This window comes from Notamacropus eugenii, chromosome 3 (assembly GCF_028372415.1).
Source record: "Notamacropus eugenii isolate mMacEug1 chromosome 3, mMacEug1.pri_v2, whole genome shotgun sequence".
NCBI lineage: Eukaryota > Metazoa > Chordata > Mammalia > Diprotodontia > Macropodidae > Notamacropus > Notamacropus eugenii.
The window spans coordinates 128798165-128819715 of record NC_092874.1 but is presented as its reverse complement, the minus strand read 5'-3'; the positions used below and the strand labels follow the sequence as shown (position 1 = coordinate 128819715).

Here is a 21551-nt window from a genome sequence, read left to right as displayed (position 1 = left end):
TTTTGTTTTTTTGTTTTTTTTGAACGCATATAAGATTGCATTATGCCTGGGGAGTTAGGGGGAAGAAAGGGGAGAAAATTTACAACTTATGGAAGTGATTGTTGAAAACTGAAAACAAATGAATAAATTTTTAGAAAGTAGAAAACAAGTGTCATTAGATTCCTAATCAGAAGCAAACGTAAAGAAAAAAAATCAGTGAGTCAAAATGTGAAAATGATTCTACAAAATGAAAAACAAGTGAAGGCAGTAGTGTTAGTCTTACTTTTAGTGAAAGTAGCATAAGAGAGAACACTCGAAACATTGAAATCCCTGATGTTCTCATAGAAGGAGATTATCCTTCCAAGCAACAACCCTTCCTCCTCTTCTTCCTCCTCCTCCTCCTCCTCCCTCTTGTCTCCCTCATGCCAGCCACAACTCTTCTCAAAGGTATTTTATTTTTGGTTTAAATTGTGTACTAATCATTGCTACTGCATTTCAGGTGCATTAAGGACAAAATACTTACTTAAATTCTAAGTAATTATATTTATATGAATATTTTTAGGGATGTGGTACTGATCATCTGACTTTACATTATTTCCTATTGGAAAATTCACTTTGCAATATGAACAAATCTCAAGATGAACAGAATCTTGAAACGAATGAAAATCGTAAACCAAGGTTCTACTGCATTCGTCTTTCCATTATCACTCTGTTACTGTCTGCATTTATCCGTTCCTTTTACCCCTGTTATTTGGGGTGTTTGAGAAGCAACTAATCTCTTCAGTTTTGTTTCCTTTCTAAAAATGTTTCAAATTATTTTAAAATTATTGAATGTCCATCTTTTGCTCCATATAGTGAGGCTGAGATTTGTAAGACAGGTCACCCTGGGCTGCATTTTGAGCTCCACTGCTCTTTGGAACATATTTTTTCATTTCATCTTGCTTTTTCTAGTAGGTATGGAATAATGCATTATTTGAATGACCTTTCCTTTATATTTGAAGATCTTACTCCTGATGGCTTACAGAAATTGTTTCTGAATTGAATTGTTAAATTTTACCACTATGTGTCATGGAGTTTGCAGCCTTCAGTTTTCTCCTGGAGACAATCTGTGAATTCTTTCAATTGGAATTTCATTTTCTATGTTTAGAACTTTGGGCCAATCCTCTTCTCTTTTTTTCCTTCATGATGCTGTTGGCCCTGTTATGCTCTTCCGGGAGACCTGTGATTCTTATGTTTTTGAGTTTAGTATGTTTTGCTTGCATTGTGAGCATATTCTCTTTTAGTGTTATTATTATTATTTTCCTTTTCTTCTTTTAGGTCTTCTTTCAGTTTTGTGCATTTTAATTCCCAATCTATTGTTTTCTCTTTTGTTTCTTTGGAGAAGTTGGGCATTGAAGATTGAAGTTTTTCGATTTGGTTTAATATTTTTGTAGTGCAATACATATATTCTACACTCATGATTCTCATTTCTCTTTTAAATCATTCAAGAACATTATGCTTTGGTTCATGTTCTTTTCAAGTATTATATTATTCTTCATTTTGCAGTGTTTGTTCATAGATGCTTGAACTCATTTATTAGATCTGGAGGTCATACCTTCTTTTGGTACTGCTTGATATAGATTATGTTAATGTAGTCATGCAAAACACATTTTCATATTAGTCATGCTAATATGAATCAAAATAAAAAAACACAAGAAATACAAAGTAAAAAGAAAAGTATGCTTCAATCTGTATTGAGACTTCATCAGTTCTTTCTCTGGGGACAGATAGCATTTTTCATCTTAAGTCCTTCAGAGTTTTCTTGACTCACTGTATTGCTGAGAACAGCTAAGTCGTTCATAGTTGATCATCTTACAATATTGCTATTACTGTGTACAATTTTCTCCTGGTTCCACCATTTATTTTACTCTACATCAGTTTATGTAAGTAATTCCAGGTTTTTCTGAGAGCATCTTGCTCATCATTTGGTACAGCCAACAGTTTTCCATCACAATCATATACCATAACTTGTTCAGCCACTGAATGTTCATTTTTTTTCTCCTGAAGGATTGTACTGTTTTGCTAGGTCATTCTTGGTTATTATCCTAGATCTTTTGACTTCCAGAATATCATATTCCAATCCCTCTGATCCCTTAATGTAGAAGCTGCTAAATCTTCTGTTATCCTGATTGTAGTTCCACAATACTTGAATTGTTTCTTTCTGGGTGCTTGCAATATTTTCTCTTTGACCTAGGAACTCTGGAATTTGGCTATAAAATTCCTGGGAGTTTTCCTTTGGTGGTCACTTTCAGGAGGTGACTTGGATTCCTTCAATGTCCACTATTCCCTTTAGTTCCAGAATATCAGGGCAGTTTTCCTTGATAATTTTTTGAAAGAAGATGTCTAGGCTATTTTTTTTTTATCATGACTTTCAGGTAGTCCAACAACTTTTAAATTATCTCTCTAGATCTATTTTCAACATAGTTGTTTTTTTTCTTTGAAATATTTCATATTGCCTTCTATTTTCTCATTATTTTGGCTCTGTTTTATAATTTTTTGATTTTTCATAGAGCCATTAGCTTCCATTTGATCCATTCTAATTTTTAAGGCATTCTTTTCTTCTGTGAGCTTTTGGACCTCCTTTTCCATTTGGCTGATTCTGCTTTTTAATGCATTCTTTTCCTTGGCTTTTGGGACCTCTTTTGCCATTTGGTCTAGTCTATATTTTAAGGTATTATTTTCTTCACTATTTTTTTGGGTCTCCTTTACCAAGATGCTGACTAGTTTTTTCATTTTCTTGCATCACTCTCGTTTTTCTCTTCCCAATTTTTCTTCTACTTCTCTTACTTGATTTTCAAAATCCTTTTTGACTCTTCCAGGGCCTGAAACCAATTCACATTTTTCTTGGAGGCTTTCGGTGTAGGAACTTCAACTTTGTTGTCTTCTTCTGATTGTATGTTTTGATCTTTCTTGTCACCAAAATAAGATCTATAGTCTGAGGTTTTTTCCATTGTTTCCTCATTTTCCCAGCCTATTACTTGAATTTTTAACTCTTTGTTAAGGTAGGGCTTTGCTTCCAATGTGGAGGGCATACTATTCCAAACTTCAGAGGTTTTGTGCAGCTGATTTTAGAGATACTCCTGGGGGCCTGTAAGTTTTCAGTTCTTCCAGTGTGCTATGATCAAAGGAGAGGTGTTTACTCCTCTCCTGTCCTGTGCTCTGGTCAATGAGTGACTGATCTCAGGCTCTCTTTTCCACCCTGGAATTGTGAAGTGTTCCCTTTCTACTATTCCTATAAGCTCTGCTATCCAGTGCTGCTCCTAGCCCAGGACTGCCACCCAGGACTGTGGTCAAGATCTAAGTATGGGTAAACCAATAGAATCCTGACTCAGTGACAGCAAAGAGTCCCCTGAAGTCTCCTTCTGATCCATTGTTCAATCCCCTAACCTTCTGTGGGCTGAGAACTCTGGAAGCAGTTGCTGCCTTGGGGCTGCACTAAGGCCAAGGTTGGTCTGTGTTCTTCTCTCACCCATGTCTGACAGACCTTTCTCACTGACCTTCTATGTTGTCTTTGACATTTGTGGGTTGAGAAGTCTAGAAACCACCTCAGCTGCCAGTGATTCAGTACCCTGAGGCCTTCTCCAGGTTTAGTGGGGCTTGGTCTATGCTGGCACAGCTCACGTCAGACTGCACTCCTCTCCTAGCCTGGTGCAACAGACCTTTCTCATCGACCATCTGGTTGTCATGGAGTGGAAATTTGTTTTGCTCTGTCTTTTTGTGGATTCAGTTGCTTTATGATTTGTTTAGAGTAATTTTTTATGGGTATTTGGAGGTGTTTGGGGGACAGTTCAAGTGAATCTCTGTTTTTACTCTGTCATATGTAAACCTCCTCCCCCAATTTTTTAAAGATGATTTCTAGGGTCTTTTTTTGATCATCGCTTTTAGTAAGTCCAATAATTATAAAATTATCTCTGCTGGCTCTATTTTCGAGGTCAGTTGTTTTGTCCAGTAAGATATTTCACACTGTCTTCTATTTTTCTCATTCTTTTGGTTTTGTTTTGTTGCTTCTTGATGTCTTATAGCATCATTAGCTTCCACTTGTTCAATTCTAATTTTTAAAGAATTATTTTCATCAATGAGGTTTTGTACTTCCTTTTCCATTTGGTCAATTCTACTTTTCAAGGAGTTTTTTTTCCTTTAGTGAATTTTTGTGCCTCTTTTTCCATTTGGCCAATTCTGCTTTTTAAGTCATTCTTCTTCTCACTAGATTTTTGTTCCTCTTTTACCATTTGGCCTATTCTGTTTTTTAATATATTATTTTCTTCAGCGTTTTTTGTGCGTGTGTCTCCTTTATCGAGTTGTTGACTCATTTTTCATGATTTTCTTGTATCACTCTCATTTCTCTTCCCAATTCTCCTTCTACCTCTTACTTGATTTTTAAAATCGTTTTTGAGCTCTTCCATGGCCTGAGACCAATCTGTATTTTTCTTGGAGGCTTTGGATGTATGAGTTTTGACTTTGCTGTCTTCTTCCAGCTGTGTGTTTTGATCTTCCTTGTCATCATAGTAACTTTCTATAGTCAGATTTTTTTTCTGTTGTTGGCTCATTTTTTCTACCTATTGTTTTAGCTCTCTGCTAAAGTGAGGCTCTGCCTCCAGGATAGACAGCATACTGTTTCAAGTTTTAGGGGTTTTGTGCAACTGTTTTCAGAGATACTTCTAGGGATCTATGTTTTCAGCTCTTCCAAGGTGGTATGATCTAAAGAGAAGTGTGTTTACTATTCTCCTGGCAAGTGCTCTGGTGTGTGGGTAACCAGAAGCACTCTTGTGTGCTCTGGAGGACCCCCATTCTCCTGTGGCCACAAGCTCTGGTATGTCATTGCTCCTTCTCACCCTGGGACTGCCACCCAGGACTGCAATCCAGATCCTAGTGCAGGCAAAGTAACAGACACCTGCCCTCGGTGCCAGCAAAAAGATTCCTATAATTTGCTCATCAGTTGTTCAACCCCATTACCATTTGTGGGCTGGGAGCTCTGGAAGCAGCCACAGCTGCTGCTGATGATTCAATTACTTCCAAGGCCTGAACCTGATTGCTGGACCCCAGTCTGTGCTGGCACAGTCTGCACTGGACTATGCTCCACTCAGCCCAGTGTGACAGAACTTTCCTGCCAAGCTTACAAGTTTTCTTGGACTGGAAAATTTTTCACCCTGTCCTTTTATGGGTTCTACCACTCCAGAATTTGTTTTATGTCATGATTTAGATGTCTTTGCAGGGGTTTGGAGAGAGCTCAGGCAGAGTCCCTGCTTTCTCTCTGGCATCTTGGCTCTGCCCATGGATTTTTTAAAATCTTCTTTTGGATTCTAGTTGTCATATCTTTGGCAGGTGCATAGTTTTTGTTTTGGATAAGTCTGAGAAGTACTGAGAGTCAGACAAAATGTCTCATTCTCCATCTTGTTCCTTACATGACCTCGAACCGAATATCTTCTTCAAATGGTTTTATTTCTCTTTTGAAATATTCTGAAGTTGCATACTGTTAATTTCCTGATGAATATTTAGAATTCTTATTCATTGGAGTTTTTTGACTTTTTTTCATAGCCTATTACTGATATGTTAAGATCATTTAAGACATTGTGACTAATTTTTCTTTCTGTTTTAAAAAGTCACTGTTAGTGTATCATTATGAGATTAGGTTTACAGTTTACTCATCTCCACTGGACTTTCATTTTCTAGCCTATTTCTCATATTTCTACTCCATTTTCTCAGGTTTCCATCTTCACTCTTTGGTCTTCTTTCTTCTGCTACCTTGCACAGACTACCAAGTTTGGGAGTCCTTGGCTTCCTTGCCTTGCAGAGTATGAGGGTCCACAGTTTTATGCCTAAATAAACTTCATTTTATTAGGCACAGACGCTCCCTTCTCTCCTTTTGGTCTCCCCTTCAGAAGAGTCAACAACATTTCCTTTTTTAGAGTCTGTCAGGTTGGTTAGTTATATGGAAAACATCTTTCCATTCCATCATTCTTAGGAGTGATTTAAACATATGCTGACTTTTTAAAAAAGTGAATGAATTTTAAATGAAAGTTTGAGTAACATTTTCCAAAGATTCACTGCTAAAAATAAAGTGGCAAAATTCATTTCAAAATTTTTTTTAAATGTTAAGAGGAAATGATAAAACCAAACCATGGAGATACTGTCTGGAACAGTGAATCATGAATCTGTCAAAAACTATGATGATTAATTTCTGGACTAACTACAAATGTAAGACATTGTAATTGAAGACACTGATAGTGTTTCCCTGGTAACAGAGGGATGCAAGCTTCCAGATTCTTTAGGCACTACTGTTATCCAGTTAAGGTGTAAAAGTAATGATAACTAAATATAACTTTAACAACAACAATAACAAACATAACAGTTTGCCTGCAAATTAAAAAAAAAAAAACTACAGTTTGGTTAAGCAGATGCAAGTGATTGAAATTTTTCAACAGAAAAAGTGGTGTTTTCCTAACCACTGCTCTGTCCTTCACTGACCTTAGAAATGTTTACTACTAAAGATCCTTCCTTTTTAAAAGTCATACACTTAAAAAAGGGGCTCCCCCTCATTCTTGCATTTGCTTCTTTTATTGATAGTTCTGGTTCCCTAACTCCTGAGCTATCATATTGAAGGTTCAAGGGGATGAATTAGTCTGAAGTGGGGAATTAATCTATTTCACTCTTTGCAATGTATTCTGGATTGGGAATTACTAATTCTGGAAGATCTTCTAGATCTTGTCCCCTCACTTCATCTTTGATTACAGATAAAGCTGCATTGGTGTGTATGTGGGAAGGAGAAGCAGAGACTATGGCTACACAGACCTTTTTTCTCATGTAGTAAGAGAGCAAGATCTATATCATATCTATCTTTATCTCATCAGTGCCTAGCACAGTGCCCCACACATACTGCAATATTTCAAAGGATATCATTTTGCACATAGATTTGCTAGGTGGCATAATAGATAGAGCACTGGCCTTGGAATCAAGAAGACCTGAATGTGAATCCTGCATTGTATACTTACTACCTATGTGTCTAGGCAAGTCACTTAACCCTTCAGCCTCAATTTTCATATCTATAAAATGGGAATAATAATAGGATTATTATGAAAATAATATATGAGTAATCCTGTGAGTGGGAAGTCTATCCTCTTTGTTTCAAAACACACCTCTTACATAGGGCAGGTAGAAACTGATTCATTTCTTGAATTGGATCACTTCAACCTTTCCTCAAAATGGCAAGGGGTTTCCAGAGAAGGACCATGTGATTACACTTAAATTCTCTCAGGGTCCTAAATTTGTTGCAGGGAAGTATACTCTCCTTATTTATCACTTTAGTCCTCAAGCCCCCATCAGTGCACTGCCATTCACACAGACAAGATACTCATAATGATGACACTTTTATGTCTTGAACATAACCATTTGCTTAGCAATGAGACGGAAAAAGAAACAACGATAACATCACAAATACTCATATATCAAAATAAGTGCAGGAAAACTAAAAAAAATCACAATTGATACGTAAACCTGGGCCTCATTCTTCCATAAATGCACTCAGTAGCTGTGGGAGAGAGTGAGACTAAACAGAAACCTGACAAGAAAGCACTTGGAGAAGTAAACATTGTATGTTAAAGGATGAGTCACTCCTAATCCTGGACTGTAGTCCTGGTATCCGCTCCATTCAGGAACATTGGCACCATAGGAAGCTGATTCTCTGATAACTGCTTGCATGCTGGTCTTCCTAAATGATCTCTGGGTAGGCAATTTTATTTTCCTTCTATTTTTAAACTAATGAAGCATTTATAAGAATTTTCAATTCACTATCACCCCAAAAAAGGCACTGAAAAGCTGTTATTTCTCAATTTAGATAGCAGTTCCCTTTGGCTGGCCAAGTAACTGCAAAACTCTTTGCAAACTAGGTTTTCTCCAGGCAATACAGTCCAACTCAAACCAGCTATTTATTCAACAGGATGCTGCATCACCTAAACAGAATGTAGTAAAGACAAGTCTACAGAAAAAATAAGTCAAATTGGTCATGGTCAAGGCAAACCAGTCCAAACTGTTCTTCACTCACCAGGAATCTCCCTTTTCCAATTAGATCTCAGAACTTTTTCTATACATCAAAGCTGTAAAACCATTTTCCCTTTCCAGCTTCTCTCTCTCAAACTGTAGGAGGAAGCAAAGAAGACCATTTCTGAAAGTTTTCAACCTTTTTAAGCTCTGAGTGGCACTGCAACTGAGGCTGTCTTCCAATGAGCGTTAGCCATTATTTGGCCAATCAGGAACGAGCAGCCAAAGCTTTTTTCTTAGTTGACTGCTTCTGCTGTTTTTTTTTCTTAATTTTTTTAAAACAACTCCTAAAAGGTTGCTTTTTAGCCTTTAGCTTAATCTTTCCTCTCTGACATGGTCTTCAATCTCTTCATCACTTCTCTGCTTCAGCCTCCTATCCCTCAATGCCTTAAATCAGAGCCTAATGCTGCTCAATGATTCACCTTTACTAATGATGCCAAGACTCACCAATTCTCCCTTATGAAATAAGCCGTCCTTATTTAATTATCAGTCTTCAGTTAGATGATTTTTAAAAAAACTTTTTGAGTGTTACCATGAAGTTTCAAAAGTTATATGTGAATGAGATGAGGGACCACAATGCTCTCTGCAGCTTCAACCATTAATTGTCTTTCAAAATAACTGTTCATCATATTTCTACGTTCTCAGAAAATGTGATTTTTTTATGCTAACATTTTATTTTTTTAATAAATAAAATATTTTTTCTGCTTTCTTAAATAATGAAATTGTTTGCAGAAAATAAAACTTGACTTTATCATTTACAAGATGATTTGAGCCTTTATATTTATGCCATCGTTAATTTTCTGTTGAAAACTGCTCACATCCCATCTGAAAACTTTCTTTGCCCATGTTCCTTATTTTAATAAACTATTGTGACTCCTGTAACAAAGCCCACTGTTATGAAACCCTTTTCTTATTGATGCAGATGAAGGCTCTGCCCCCATGAGAAGTAGAATTGGCAAGTGGTTACAGAACTCTTGCCTTCTTGAGACCTTTTCTAGTCTTTTTCATTGCCAATTTTCTTTGGGCCTAACTTCTGGCTTTCAGCTTTGAGAGCAAAGATGAAAGAGGCCAATCCTACTTCAGATTGCTAAAAGAAAACACTCTGGGAAGACATGAAAGGAGCTAGTGGACTCTATCCTGTCCCTATTCCTAACTCACTATAAGAGAGACTGTGAGGAGGCGTTTCCCCTTGGGTGAGATCCAGGATATTTTCTCTTGGATGAGTCAAGTTATCTCACTCTCAGTGGGAGTGTCCATTCACTTTGTCTTGTTTGGTATACATTCTTCTATGGCTATGATGTGGATAAATGGGTTTCTTTGCTATTTACTATGTGTATTCATTGTGGAACAGGTAGTTGGTGAAAAAGAAGTCAAACCTTGGATATGGAGCTTGGAGTTCCTCCTTTCTCTAAAATGGCAAAGCAGATAGAAGTTATACTGATCTCGATCATATCCCTTGGACTAACAGTATTTAAGGGAACAAATATACTTCTAGTCCAACACTCTCTCTCTCTCTCTGAGTATAGCAGAGCGATGAATTAAATTCTCCCATAGAGAAGGCTTGAGGGAGAAGAGACTAGAGATGTCTCATGAACCTCGTTACACATGGAGGCCCTTCTTGTGTGTTGAGGCTCACACAATCTCTACACTACACCTCCAGGATCAAATTAAGAAACCTGTTTGTTTTTCAAAGTCCTTCAATAACCACCCCCTTCCTATCTTTGCATTCTTCTTATATCTTCCTCCCTCCACTCAGTCTAGTGACATTAGCCAATGATAGTGGTCTCCTTGATGTTCGTCACAGAAGACACTCCATCTCCTAACGGTATTTTTACTGGATGTCCTCAATATTTGGAACTCTCTCTTCATTTTCATGTCCTCCTGGCTTCCTTTGAGTCTCAGATAAAATTCCCCTTCCTGCAAGAAGCCTTTCCTGATCCCCCTTCATGCTAATGCCTTCCCTCTGAGATTATCTCAAGTTTATCTTGTACATAGACCAATTACACAAAACTGTTGGCACATTGCCTCCCCCGTTAGATTATGAGCTCCTTGAGGGGGTAACTGTTTTTGCCCCTTTTTTGTATCCTTTAAGAATCACACTTTTCATTTATGAAAGAGTCAATATATTATAAACATATTACATTACTTAACAGTTGGCCTACCTCCTTTTCTTTAAGCAAAATACTTTTTATTTCCCTTCGATCCCTAAACTACTCCATATGAAATAGACAATACTTTATATATTAAAAATCACTTTGGAAAACTTAAAGCACTGCATAGATGTTAGTACATCATCATCAGTGTGGGCACTCTTCAAATAACAATGCTGATCCAAAAGTGCAGATCATAACCAATTTATTGCTTTTCATCCTGTGTGACTCTTATCCATGTCCTAATGTCAATCTTCCACAGGGTCTTTGTCCTACATGCCAGGGCCCTTCCTGTAGTTCTGCTGACATTATGTGGCTATCAATGATACATGTGGAATTTTCATTTCACTCTTCCCACATGAAGAGCAGAATGGGAGTGGGGTGGAAAAGGAAGCTGCTTCCTTTTCTGATCACGGTACAATGGAAAGAGCATTGCTTCTGGTTTCAGAGAACCTGAGTTAGAATTTACTATTTACTAAACCTGTGTGGCCTTGGGACAGTCACTTAATGCAAACCAGGTTTCTATTTCTTCATTTCTAAAAAGAAAGCATTGGATTAAATGGCTTCTGAAGTCCCTTCCAATTTTACATTTATGATACTAAATTCTTTTTGGGGATTTGTTTTATGGGACTTTCAAAATACTATTTATTGCTGGTAATATTCAATAGTCTATTTTTATCTATCATGCATCTTGCCATTGTCTTTTTGGGTGACCCTTAATTTTGGCTCCTAGGAAATTCAGATATCCCACTGTTCTCAGTTATATAACATCATTAGAAGAAAACTGATTTTTAAAAAGATATTTTTGGTGGTTTTATGGAAAAACTGTAGTTTCCCAAATGCTATGTAGTCTGCTTTCACCCTAACTCTGGGCACACCTGTTTGTTCAAGATGTATGTACACTATACTAAAGGATCAGTTCTACGGACCATAAAATTCCAATGCATATCATAGTCAGAATAATAGGAATCTTTCATTCAATTGATTTTTATGTAGACAGTAAGACTGAGCTCTTTTGAGTGATTGTGGATATCACTTAGAAGGTTTTGTAATGTTCTGTGGCTTGATGCAATCAATAAGATATCACCCCCAAAATGGATGCATTTCTATAACCTCACATTCTCAAAGAATTCTTCTTTGGTTTAGACTCTGCGATGGGCATCCTTCATGATGGTGGCAAAAACTTTTGGCAAGCATACAATTATCTGTTTCATATTGTGTTGCTGTGGCTTAGTTATTTTCAGTTATCCAACTCTTTTTGCGTCTGCTGCCTGCTCTTGTCTTTCTATCAGTTACTGCAGATTCAGATGCTTTGGGATCTTCACTGATGAGATTTCTAACTATTTTGAGTGCTTTGGACTGTGTATCTTCACAATCAGGTTAATTTTCAATGTTAATTTAGGAAGCTGGCCACTGTTCAATGTAAACAGAAAAAAATAACCCCTACTTAAGGTGATGAGGTTTATTAGTTCATTTAGGAAAGATGAGATCAAGAACTTGTGAAGTTGATACTTCAAATGAATTTTTAAAAAAAATTTTACTTTAAATTGGTCACTTGGAAATGACTCACTGTGACTTTTTCTGAATTTCTGCCCATCAAGGTTTGGTCTAGTGCATTTTCTAGATCTGTCCGGACTGTTGGTGGAGGAGAATTCAGTTGTACTGCCTCCTTTCACTTGTTGGTTCTTCTCCCTCATCCTATCTTTGAGGATAATCATTCACACATGCTACATTTCAGTCAGATAAGTCTACTAGCTATTCCTTCTATTAACCTGTTATCTCTTTTATTCAGAGCCTTGGCACAAGCAACTGACAAATACCTGGAATTCATTGTTTCTCTGAATTATATGGTTTTACTTTTGACAGCTCATTTTAACCTCCTCTGTAAAACCTTTCCCAATGTCTCCAATACTATATACTCCTCTTTAAAGACTTTTCCAGGGTCCCCAGTCTCATATCCTCCTTTGTAAAGCCTTGCTCAGTGTCCCCAGTACTTAAGGTTCTTTCCCTTCTTAAATCACCTTGCACTATTTTTATCTATGTAAATGTTGCATCTCTTAAGTTTCTGAAAGGAAGGTACTGATATATTTTCTGTCTTTTTGTTTCCAGTGACAAGCACAGTGCCTTCCACATTATAGGAGATATTTAGTAATATTTAAATAAAATTAATTGAATAGTAAAAAAAATGCCTAAGAATTAGCAATTTTTCATCTGGCTCAAAAAATCTAGAAAAATGTTCTTGTATGGCAAATTTTTATCATAATTTTCTTTTGGAAATCAAACTTCTTACCTAAAAAATAATGTATAATATTTAAACAAGGAAACACAACAATACTTACCTTTGCCAGCTATAGGTGAGCAAAAAATTAATCAAAAATACAGTGGGTTTAAGTTATCAAATTATTGTTCTACGTATTAATGACCACTTTAATTTAATTCCTCCTTCCTAACATCCTCTAACCGACCATATAAATTGTCCTTTCCTGACGTAAAAGTCTTATGGTAAAGTGGAGAGAAGAAAGAAAAAGGTTATATGCAAAGTCAAACATCAAGAGGATTATGATTACTACATATTCTTCAATATCCAAAATCTAATGACTTCAGTTTGAAATAGATTTATAGCAGTGCTCTTGTTTTTCTAAAGTGGGACCCCAATTTTTTTAGCAGGAATTTGCTGTTTGAAGAAAGCTGAACCTGAAAATGACTTGCTAGCCTTTTTGTGACTCTAGTCAAAGTCTGCCAGTCTGCCAGTCCTACCTGTGGTTGAAATAGATTTATAGCTATGGTTTGAACTAATCAACATGTCTGTTACAATGTCCAGTTCCACACTGCTGGTTGTCAGAGTCTGGTGAATAGGCTGAAATCAAACTTTTAAGTATTTTGTACCTGAAGATATCCCAAATCTCACTGAGTCTATTGGCTCTTTGAGTTTCTAATGTATTTGGCATTATTTAATCACACCCTCATTTTAATCTCTAGCCTATCTCATGAAGTTTTTTCTTTTTCTTTTTTCCCCTAAATTTCAGAAAATCAAAACAAACAGATGTGGAGGGGAAGAATGAAGAAAAAACAAACAAAGATCATTTCATTTAGAAGTCTCTTGCAACCTAGAAAAATGTATTAATGTAGTTAGATGGTTAGCAATAAGTGGTTAAAAGAAAACTGAATACAACTTGTACCTTTGTTTTCACAAAAAAAAACAGGGTTAGAGCAAAGTTAGGGTGCCTTCATTTTTATTGTTGTCATGTCCTACTCTTGATGACCCCATTTGGGGTTTTCTTGGCAAAATTCTGAAGTGACTTGTCATTTCCTTCTCCACTTCATTTTACAGATGAGGAAACTGAGACAAGTAGGGTTGATTAAGTTACTTGTCCAGGAACACACAGCTAGTAATGTTTGAGAATGGATTTGTTTTCTTGGCCAAGATTCTGGAGTGGTTTGCTATTTCCTTCTTCAGATCATTTTTCAGATGAGGAAGCTGAGGCAAACAGGATTAAATGAGCTGCCCAGGGTCACACAGCAAAAAAGTGTTTGAGGGTGGATTTGAACTCGTGAAGATGTCTTTCTGATTTCAAGCCCAGCACGCTATCACTGTGCCATCTAGCTGCCCTACCACGATTTCATGGAATTCCTCAAATGTTTTGCGTTTAAAACCATCTCTTAGAGGTACTTCTACTTTGTGTAGAGAGCAGGTCCTTTGAGGTCAGTTTAGGTGAGCCAGTTATGACTGGTTTAAGAAATACTGGGATATTGTCCTAAAGAGTTTTATTTGCTTTGAATTATTCTGTTGACTAGGTCAGTCTTTTCTCTTATAAATTGATTTTTCTACTCTCATGCTACTATGCAAAGAACACAGCATAGAAGTAGTAACTTGTTAAAGTACTCTGACTATTCATTAAGAGACTGAGTGAGAGAAGGGGCATTGGAGAGGAGAAGGAACTGATTTCTTTTCTGAAGACTATCACCACCAAATCATTGCCTGAAACACAGAATAAAACCCTTAAAACACTAGGAAAGGAGTGCACAACAGTATCTGATGAAGAGATTATACAAAAATCTATTATTCCTGACTTTTGGTCTGCTGTTTGTATTTTCTTTTTGGCAGCCAAAAAATGTGTCTATCTACCACATGTGGAGACATTAATGTGTGTGTCTCTCTGGGCTTCATGCACTCCTTCTAAAATGCCAAGCTAGAAATTAAACCTATCATACTTCCCTCTTTTCTATCTCTCTCTCTTTCTGCTAATCTCCCAAGTGGCTATAGATGATGTGACCCCTGGGATCCCAATACCATCAAGATAGGAGGTGAATTTTGACTGGCTCAGACTGGCCTTTGATACCACTGATAGGTAGAAATGACCACTGATGGCATACTTTTCTGTAGCATTTCCAAAATTTTACTCTTTTTCCCTATCACCAGATATTTTACCTACCTCATGGGTATTATATAGGTTGCTTTGCAAAATGAAGGCTGAGGCATTTCTGATGTCAGCTGATGACTTTCTGTTAGTCATCTAACAAATTTGCAAAAAGTTACTGCGTACCAACAAGGTAAATGGCGCTGCCTCAAAGCTCATGCAAGGATACTGCAAGTTTCTTATAAAGTAGGTGACCGGAAGAGTTGAATTGTTTTGCTGTAAGAATTTAAAGGACCACAAAGAAGACCACTCACTACTACTTCAAAGGAGAGGCAGCATGGTATAGAAGAGAAGATTTTGAGCTATGTAGATACAGGTTCAAAGCCTATTTCTGACACATGCTATACAAACAACAATGAGGAGGCTGTTTAATTTCTCAGTGCTCCCAGGCACCTGATAAAGACTTTAAATTAAAAATGACTTGCTGGGGAGTGGAGCCAAGATGGTGGAGTAAAAGCATGACCTTCCCTGAGCTCTCCCCCAAAGCCCTCCAAATACCTGTAAAAATGACTCTAAGCAAACTCTAGAGCTATACTACCCACAAAGTGACAGAGTGAAAATAATCCCCAGCCCAAGCCAACCTGGAAAATCAACAGGAAGGGTCTTTGGCACTAGGGAGCAGAGCACAGTCTAGTGTGGGCTGCACTGCATAGGCACAGACTGGTCAGAGCAGGCCTCAGGGGATTGAATCATTGGCAGCTATGGCAGTTTCCAAACTTCTCAATCCACAAATGCCAAAAAGGTCAGTGAGAAAACTCTGTGGGATCTGGGTGAAAGAGGAGCAGGCAGTCTGGCCAGGTCCAGCCCCAGCCCCATCCCCAGGGTGGTGTTGGTGGTGATGGCAGCAGCAGAGGCTGCTTCGGGAGCTTTGGGCCCACAGATGGTGATGGAGCCACTGATACAAAATCCCTGACAGTGCAACCATCCCCTCACCCGCCCTGGAAGCAGAGTCCTACCTTGACAAAGAGTTAGAAAGTCAAGGGTTTGGCAGGAAGATGAGGAAACATCATTAAAGAATTCAGACTATAGAATTTTAATTTGGTGACAAGGAAGATCAGGGCATACAACCAGAGAAGGACAGCACAACCAAAGCTCCTACATCAAAAGCCTCCAACAGGAATATGAACTGACCATGGAAGAACTCAAAAAGGATTTTGAAAATCAAGCAAGAGAAGTAGAGGAAAAATTGGTACATAGTAAATATTAAATAAATACTAATTTTACATAGATTTATATATATGTATGTGAAGCATCAAGAGAGGATATTAATGGAGGTTGCTGGTGTTAATTTTAAGAGTAGGACTATTTGAATTGTTCTTAGCATGTTGTTGATATATGAGGGCAATATGCATATTGTACTTGGAGTAAGTAGGCTTTAGTTCAAATTTGGGTCCTTTTACTTACTTCTCCACTTAATGAGAATAATTCACTTAGCCTCTCTGAACCTCAGTCTATTCATCTGCAAAATGAGGATAATAATTTTTTTGTGCTATCTATTGTACAGGATTGCTGCTGGGAAAATACTTTCTAATCCATTCAGCTCTAAATAAACGCGATTTTTCTATACTGCTTGTTGCTTCTATTTCAACTTCAGCTAACCTACTACTTCACGAGGATGGACACTGACAATTACAAACCACCTTTTTACAAATAGCTTAATCACTTTGTGTCTGACCTTTTCTGATGAGTTTCTTAGTTGTCATACTAGCACCTACTGAGTGGTAGATGTTCTTCAAATATAATTTAAGTTGGCTTGGATTAAAGTTTCCTCCAAAAAAAAAAAGATTCTGAAGCCTGGTGTCTTAGGAGAAGAAAGAGAGATCAACCAGAAGGAGGGAAAGGGAATAACATGGGCCAAAGATGTACCCCACTAGGTAAAGAATGTTTAAGCATACATGAAGATGAGAGAAAACATATAAGGGGAGAGGAGAAGAAACCGCCTAAAGGCAGGATGAACATACATATTCTAGGAAAACACATCACGTCTTTAAAGAGATGCAAGAAGAACAGCATGACCAAAAATGATGAGATTTTGCTATAAGAATTCAAGTTTTGCTTGAAAATGGTTCTGTCAGTTGGCATTTATGCTTTTGTCACTAATTATGGTAATAAGAAAATTCTAAGTACACAGTTCTTTGTGATGTATAGAAACACACAGTAAAACAAAATGACTAATAAATAACAAAGGATTTAAAGAATGGTATTAATGCAATGACTTAGGGCTCATGAAACATTTTTTAAATAACTGGTATGATACTGTAATTATTTGATAATATAATACTGCAAAAACACCTTAGGAGAGAAAGAAGTCTTTCTGTTTTAAGGCCCATCTACTTCAGTTCAAAGTAATGATTCCTAGATTTTTTGGCATGAGGTATCCAATCACTATTTGGTTTTATATCATTTTCCTATACTCTTAAAAATTCCACTATGGCATCAATTTATTTTTGAAATTATGGAGAATTAAAATGAATTTCGCCTTGATAATTTCTAAAGAATTTTGTGACACACCCTTGAAATTACTGGAGACACCCTGGTGTGTTGCTGAACTAAGGTTGGGAATCATTAGTCCAAGATTTATGTAAAAAAAAATTAGATAATTGGTTGCATGTGTATTAAAATGAACTATTTTTATTTAATTAGGAATCAGTTTAACTGCAAAACTGTGTAAACTATAAAACTGTACAAATTTACACTAGATAATTTTGTATCATATTAAGCTTATTAATTGATAATCAAATTATTTTTTAAAAATAACTTACAAAGCTGAGCAGCATCTGCATGGATAGTTCCTCCTTTGGGATTCAGCTTCTGGGTTTGAGTTGCAGGAATAGGTTTATATGACTGACCTGTTGCCCTATACATAGCCTGGACCCATAATATCCTATCTTGATCATCGTCGCTGGCAAATATTACAGTATCTCCTTCTTTAACAGCATTAAAGAACATCTGGCCACCCTGAAGTCCTGCAGAAAAAGGTATAAACATTGTTAAAATAAAACTTCTACTTTAAGAAATGTGCAAAATGAAAAGATTTTTATCCCCCTTATTAAATTCCCTAACAGAAAATTACTAATTACTGATGCAGAGCTGTATGAGTAGGTTGGCATTTATAATGGTTATAGGTAAGACCTATACAGAAAGGTATGAAAGGAAACTAAAGAAAAGTTTCATTTCTCATACCACTTAAAAATATAACAACTTGGGAAACTGACTCCCTGTGGGCAATAACCACTTGAAAGCCACACATTTATTCTCCTTCTGAAATGTATCTCATAAATTTCCTGAAATATTTCTTATTAGAGAAGAGAGTCTCACTCTTTGGAACACTTGCCATTCTATTTGTAGGTGAAATATATGATCGAATTTCTAAAGAGAAAGTATCTCTATGCTTTTGGGCTCTTTCTTGGTCAGCCCAGGGAACTCAAAACTGGTAGGAAAGATAAAGAACTGTACATGCTGCATTAATTCAGTTAACTAACACAGGCTTCTAGTTTCTTGTATGTTTGTTTGTTTTTAATGTTTGACATCAACTTTCAAATGAGACCAGAAGGAATGATTTATGGTCTTTTTAGAAGAGAAAAGACTGTCCTTCCTTCTTATGGTCTTTCTTTCCATTGATCAAAAATACTAGTATTGTTAATTGAGCACTGATCAACCACAATAATTGACTTTTATTAATTATGAATTCAATAAGCATGTTTTGGATACTTAAAATTTCACATGATTGTGCCCTAATTCTTATTGGTAGAAGGATGATAAGATTTGTGGCTGAAAGACACCTTAGTAGTTACTTCGGCCAGCCTCTTTACTTTTACACAGGAGCAAACCAGGGAATAAGTAGAAGAACTAGACTTTGTCCCCAGGTCCTCTAAATGAATCTAGAAAGAGGCTAAGGAGGAGAGTCCCTGTCATTAAATTTATTTCTGGAAGTTTTTCCCCCATCCTAAGCTACTTTAGAGTTTTTTGGATTTTAGAGAGAAATATCTTTGTATTTTCCAGAATTTTTTTTTGTCAGAGTCAGTCAAGACATTTGGGAAGTCTTAAGGGGCTAACTCATTCTTCTTAAAGCTCAAATGAAAGAGCTGTCATAAAAAAAGATACCTAGTGTAGATATATTTGGGAAAATAAAGGACAACTAAAGTAGCCACCAGTTGGAAGGCTTACATAAACATCAAATAATGTCATATACAGAAGAAAAAGAATTGCACACTTAGATACGTATGCCAGTGGAAAAAAAAGTATAGATGGAATAAATTACCTGAGTGTGGATCCGTATAGTCCACAGTATAACCTTCAAGCTGCATTAGCTCCTGGGGTTCAGACTTCTTTTCTCTGTAACTGCACATAGCAAAGGTGTACTGGCTGACCTGCTCAAGAAAAGCATTTGTGGATGTGTCGCATTTTATCTCTCAAATTCACCTTCCTTAAGTAAAAGAAGACAATTACCCTAAGGACAGCTAAGTGGCCCAGTGGATAAAGTGCAGAGCCTGGAATCAGGAAGATATGTTTTGAGTTCAAATCTGTATTCAGACACTTAGTAGCTGTGTGACCCTGGGCAAGTCACTTAACCTAGTTTGTCTCAGTTTCCTCACCTATAAAATGAGTGGAGAAGAAAATAGCCAACCACTCTAGTATTCTTGCCAAGAAAACTCTAAATAGGGGTCACAAAGAGTCAGACAACTGAAAAGAATGGAACATTAACAACAACAAATACATGTAATGTACATGTTAAATATTACGAGTCTGTCATATTTCACACTTGATCTTTAGGCAATATAGCACTATGAACATAATAGTACAGGTAACTAACAATTCCAGAATATAGTGAATTGACACCAGTGGTCACCTGGCCATTCTTCAATTTCATCTTCTGCTTCCATAAGTACTTTCCATAACTACATCTTTGGTGTACCTCAAAATGGATTTACAAATGATCAAGGAGAAGCAATAAATAGCAACATTACTTAACTTTTTATGCATCAAAACTACGTGCCAGACACTATGCCAAACACTTTAAAAATAATATCTCATGCGATTCTTGCCACAACCCTGGGAAGCAGGTGCTTTTATTTCCATTTTATAGCTAAGGAAATTGAGGCAAACAGAGGTTAAGTGACTTGCCCAAGGTCACACAGCTAATAATTGTCTAAATCTGGATTTGGACTCTAAAATGTTATGTCCACAGCTTGGGATATTGTGGCTCTTCCTTCATTCTCAAAGAGGACCAATGATATTACGAGGGTGATATCTTGACCTGTAGGTGAATTGGGTTTAAGTGAGGCAAAGCTGTCAGCCTTACTCTCTCAAAGTCCAATGTCAAGGAATAAGTCAAGATGATTGACGATGGTCCCACAGCCTGGGCTAGGGCAGCACCAAAGTTTACCAAAGGAAACCCAATAATTCAGCATTGTGTACAAAGTCAAGTTAAACAAACTTTGTGCTAGAAAAGTCAGGGACTGGTTTAACTCCTTTCATTACAATCCTCTTCTAGAACAGCTCCCATTTTAAGACTTTTAATGAAGCTTTACAAAAGGAATTTATTTTATCAAAGTGTTGGTTCAAAAAACATGGCTTCCCCACCTGTAGAATAAATGGTATAAGCATTGTGGAAGTCATTTTGGGGCATTTAGAGGGTCTTTGTTTCTAACTTTCAATTAGTTTCTCGATTCAAGACCAGTTTAAAAATATTTTAAGAAGGAATATATCAAATGGAAGAATTTACAGGAATTCTAACCATTGGATAACTAGGGAGATTACTGATCCGATGAGCTCCCACCAATGTTTTCATGGCTTCAAGGAACTGAAGGCCTAACCACTTTATTTTAGTTTATATTATATTCTATGACCTTATTGTCCTCCCCTTCCCCCGGGCCTGATAAAATGCAGAGATTAGAAGAGAGATCTTCTAGACAAATATTCCAGAGCTATTCCCCCTGCACCTATCTCCCCAACCCCAGTGGCTCACCCTTTTCTGGCACTAGAAGAATTCTATCTCTTCTACTAGATCCCAAACTAACTTAAAAGTACCTCCCATATTAAAGTCCCCATATTTGGTTTTCTAGCAGTCTTTGGAGGAATGCACATGAGTTAGTGAAAATAGAATCACAAAGCAGTCAAGAGGCATGTGCTTACCCAATGCTTTAAAAGAGTAAAAATGGAAATATTCAGTCCATTTTTCCTATGTAAGGGACGGAGAGAATGTTAGAATTACAATCAAGAGGGTTGTATTTAAATTCTACATCTACCACTTCTTGCTAGGTAACACTATTGAGGCCCATTTTTCTTATCTGTAAAATGGGGATCATCTTGCATTACCTATGTTACAGGTTTAGAAAATATCCAATATATACATTAATTATTTAGTTAATGCTATAGAGGGCATACATGGGAAGTGTTCAGATGACATGGATCTGTGAGACATAGCTAACACAGAGAAAAATAGTACCAGGCTAGAAGAAGAAAGATGAAATGAATGGAGTAAGATAAAAGTTTTTTTTGGATTAGATTTTACTGAAATGTTTGTTTTTACACTGCCTAGATTTCTCCCTTTCCACTAATAGAGAGACATTCCTTAAAACAGCTTTTTAAAAAAATAGGACAAAAAACATTTACCAAAACCAATCAAAATAGCAAAAAATCTATCATTATATGCAAAATTCTACACATGCAGAGCCTGACATTTGTAGAAGACTAAGGAAGAGGCGTCTTCTCATATCTTTCCTTTGGGGTCAAGCATTTAAAAATAATTTCTCAATATTTCATTTTGATTGCTTTGTTGTCGTGCTTTGCACTTAATTTTTTGTAGTTATGTGAATGTGTGTATATGTATGTGTATACATATGTATATACACATATATGTATATATATATGTATTTCCTGACTTCGCTTTGTATCAGTTCATGAAAATCTTTCCATATTTTTCTGTATT

At 36.7% G+C, this 21551-nt stretch overlaps 1 protein-coding gene across 17 annotated transcripts in view; it reads right to left on the bottom strand.

The window, feature by feature from the left end:
• Window positions 1–21551, bottom strand: part of CADPS2 (calcium dependent secretion activator 2) — a 741873-nt gene that overhangs the window by 196679 nt on the left and 523643 nt on the right. For all 17 annotated transcript variants that reach the window (XM_072652868.1, XM_072652877.1, XM_072652869.1 and 14 more), the window contains exons 10-11: window positions 18882–18990; window positions 17383–17586 (exon numbers count right to left, since the gene is read on the bottom strand). In XM_072652868.1, coding sequence (XP_072508969.1) covers window positions 17383–17586; window positions 18882–18990 — 313 coding nt within the window. The remainder of the gene's footprint in view (window positions 1–17382; window positions 17587–18881; window positions 18991–21551) is intronic.